The 2804-nt window shown below is 53.5% G+C and overlaps 1 protein-coding gene across 1 annotated transcript in view; it reads left to right on the top strand.

The window, feature by feature from the left end:
• Positions 1-2804, top strand: part of C8B (complement C8 beta chain) — a 42267-nt gene that overhangs the window by 35595 nt on the left and 3868 nt on the right. Inside the window, exon 10 of the mRNA XM_007462565.1 lies at positions 950-1103. Coding sequence (XP_007462627.1) covers positions 950-1103 — 154 coding nt within the window. The remainder of the gene's footprint in view (positions 1-949; positions 1104-2804) is intronic.

Genomic DNA, 2804 nt, shown 5'->3' with positions numbered 1-2804 from the left:
TTGTGGTACGTGGGCCTCTCACTGTTGTGGCCTCTCCCGTTGCGGAGCACAGGCTCCGGACGCGCAGGCTCAGCGGCCATGGCTCACGGGCCCAGCCGCTCCGCGGCACGTGGGATCTTCCCGGACCGGGGCACGAACCCGTGTCCCCTGCATCGGCAGGCGGACTCTCAACCACTGCGCCACCAGGGAAGCCCCTTACACCCACTTTTATTAGCGGCTCTCACTAAGCTTTGGGCGGGACCCCGGAGACACAGCTGAGCAGCGTACAGGTCTGATCTCCAGGAGCTTTTACAATCTAATTAGAGAAGGAAAAAGGACTTCAGCCTGAGACGCTGACCACAAAGGAGCTAAGAGGTAGAATTTGCATCAGACGAGGCAGTGTAGACAGTACTCTGAGCGTTTCGTGGTGGGAAGGTGTTCTCTGGAGCTCGGGAATGGCTCCCTAATGGTGGCTCTTGCATGCCACGAAGGATTTTCACAGGTTTGGTTGGGGGTGGGGATGGAGAGCGAATGCTCCCGTGATACTTTCAAAGAGTAGCTTGCAAACCACCACCCCTCCCCTACCAAAAACAGATTAACTAGCCGCTCCTCTCTACCCATTACAAGTTACCACTGTTACCTGTAACCACTGTGTATCTGTCAGTACTTTTGTCTCTGTCTCTAGATTCTGAGTTTCTTGGGAGTGGGGATTTTATCTTACTCATTGCTTATGCTTCATGCCTGACACTTAGAAGGTATTCAGCAAGTGTTTGTTGACCTGAACTCGAATGAGCTTATTTGTGGATATTGGGTGGGGTGGGAATGAGAAAGGGAAGGGCCTCCATCCAGTTGCATATGAATCCACTGTGGTCTGCATGCAGCAAACCTGCGCATTCCCGTAGAGCCTTGCTTCATGTTTCTATGTGATGAATGTTTTCTGTTGAAATAAGCGCCTTTGCTCCCTTCCCAGGCAGAGCCTCTGTACGAACTGGTGACAGCCACGGACTTCGCCTATTCCAGCACAGTGAGGCAGAACATGAAGCGGGCCCTGGAGGAGTTTCAGAAGGAAGTCAGCTCCTGCCAATGTGCTCCCTGCCAGGGGAACGGAGTCCCTGTCCTGAAAGGTACCATTTTCAGTGTCGCTCGTGGCAGATGTCATCTGGAGGGGCTGGCTCTGGGGCGGGAACACGTGATCAAATCCACACACCCTCCAGAGGCGTGCTTCTAGGTTGGGGTTTCGTGTGTATATCCAGGGGAACTTCCAGGTCATTCCCCAGTCCTCTGCCTCAGGCCCCAGGGACTGTCAAAAAGCTCCCTTCTTTTTCTCAGAGGAAAAAATGTGAGCGCCCCCCCACCCTGCCCCTGGCCATTTGGAGCCTCTTAAAGATGAGCTTCTCCACCTTGACTGGGCATCAGAACCACTGGAGATCTTTAGAACTACTGATGCTCAACCCCCAAATGTGATCATTACGTGAGACTCTCTAGAGAAGAGACCCTCATCAGGATGGCGAAACTCTCTTCTCTCCGGGTAGTTCTAATCTGTGGCTGGGCTGTGACTCTCCATGGAGCACCACCTCCCTGGAGCACAATGAAAAAGGGCTGGGCCAAGGAGATGGCTGCACGCAGGTACTACTTATGGCAAGGCGCCTGATGTCGTCTCAGGCTGCACCTGAGAATCACCCAGGGAGCTTTGCACAAACACGAAGCCCTGGGCCTCAGCCCAAAATAGTTAAAGCGAATCACTAGGATTGGCCTCTGAAAAAAAAAAGCCCAGCAGATAATTCGCTGTAGAGTGAGGGCTGGGAAGCTGTTCTACAGCTGAATTCACTGACAGACAGGATCCATGATTTTGCCCAGCTTTTAGACTAGCAGGAGAGCTAGCCTTGACCCGAGGGTTGCACTGAAATGCACCAGTGTTAGAACCAGTGTTAGTCTGACTATCTCCCAGGAAGTCAGAATGCAGGCATCTAGAGCAGGCTGCTCTGGCTGTCGGGATACCTAGGTTCTAGCCGCAAGGGACACATGGGTGACAGCAGCCTTAAACTGAAGGCAGGAGCAGGCTGAGACTGTGTGGTCTGTAACAAGGAGTCGGGATGGATTCTGGGACTCTGTCCTGGTCAAAGAAGAGGCCCTCCATGGGCTGAGCAGGGGAGACACCTTGTGCATATCCTGACCAATACATGGTGAGACGATTGGGGAATGGGGGCTGGTGGCATGGATGGCCCACTAGAACTTGACTGCTAACTTGAGGGTCACATCCGGGGTCACTGCATGGAGCAGGGCAAACGTGAGAGAAGCTGGGGCCTGGGATCTTCTGCTCCTGTTGTGACGGGCTAAGAAAGAGACCGGTCCAGCATGATGCCAAAACAGGGCATCAAGAGCAGCTGGGTACAGTATATCCCAGCCCAGGGAGCCAGCAGGACTCGAGGCAGAACTTACATGGTTGGAGCAGACTCAACAGAGGGGACACGACAGAAGATCTGTTCTCAGGGAGAAAGATTCCACCTGCCCAGCTGAGATGGAGGGATGTGTGTCTAGCTTCTCAGATGGGATGGAAATGAGCAAAGCAGATGTAAGTGACAGCCTAAGAATGGGAAATTCTGCCTGAGGACCAGGACCTGTAAGTGAGGGTCAGTTCAGCAGGAAGTGGGATCCATTCACTGGCACCAGGTTTTGATCTAGGGGTGCTGAAATCCCTCTTGCCTGTGTGTAACTTGGACCTAGAGACTGGGACCCACTGGAGGCTTTACTTTGGAGGTGATGGAGAAAAGGAAGCCAGAGGCTGGGATGCCGGCCGGGGCCCGGCTATAAAAGACAGGCCTGTA

This window comes from Lipotes vexillifer, unplaced genomic scaffold, assembly GCF_000442215.2.
Source record: "Lipotes vexillifer unplaced genomic scaffold, Lipotes_vexillifer_v1.1 scaffold54, whole genome shotgun sequence".
In the NCBI taxonomy this organism is placed as follows: Eukaryota; Metazoa; Chordata; class Mammalia; order Artiodactyla; family Lipotidae; genus Lipotes; species Lipotes vexillifer.
This window is presented reverse-complemented; position numbering and strand designations above follow the sequence as displayed.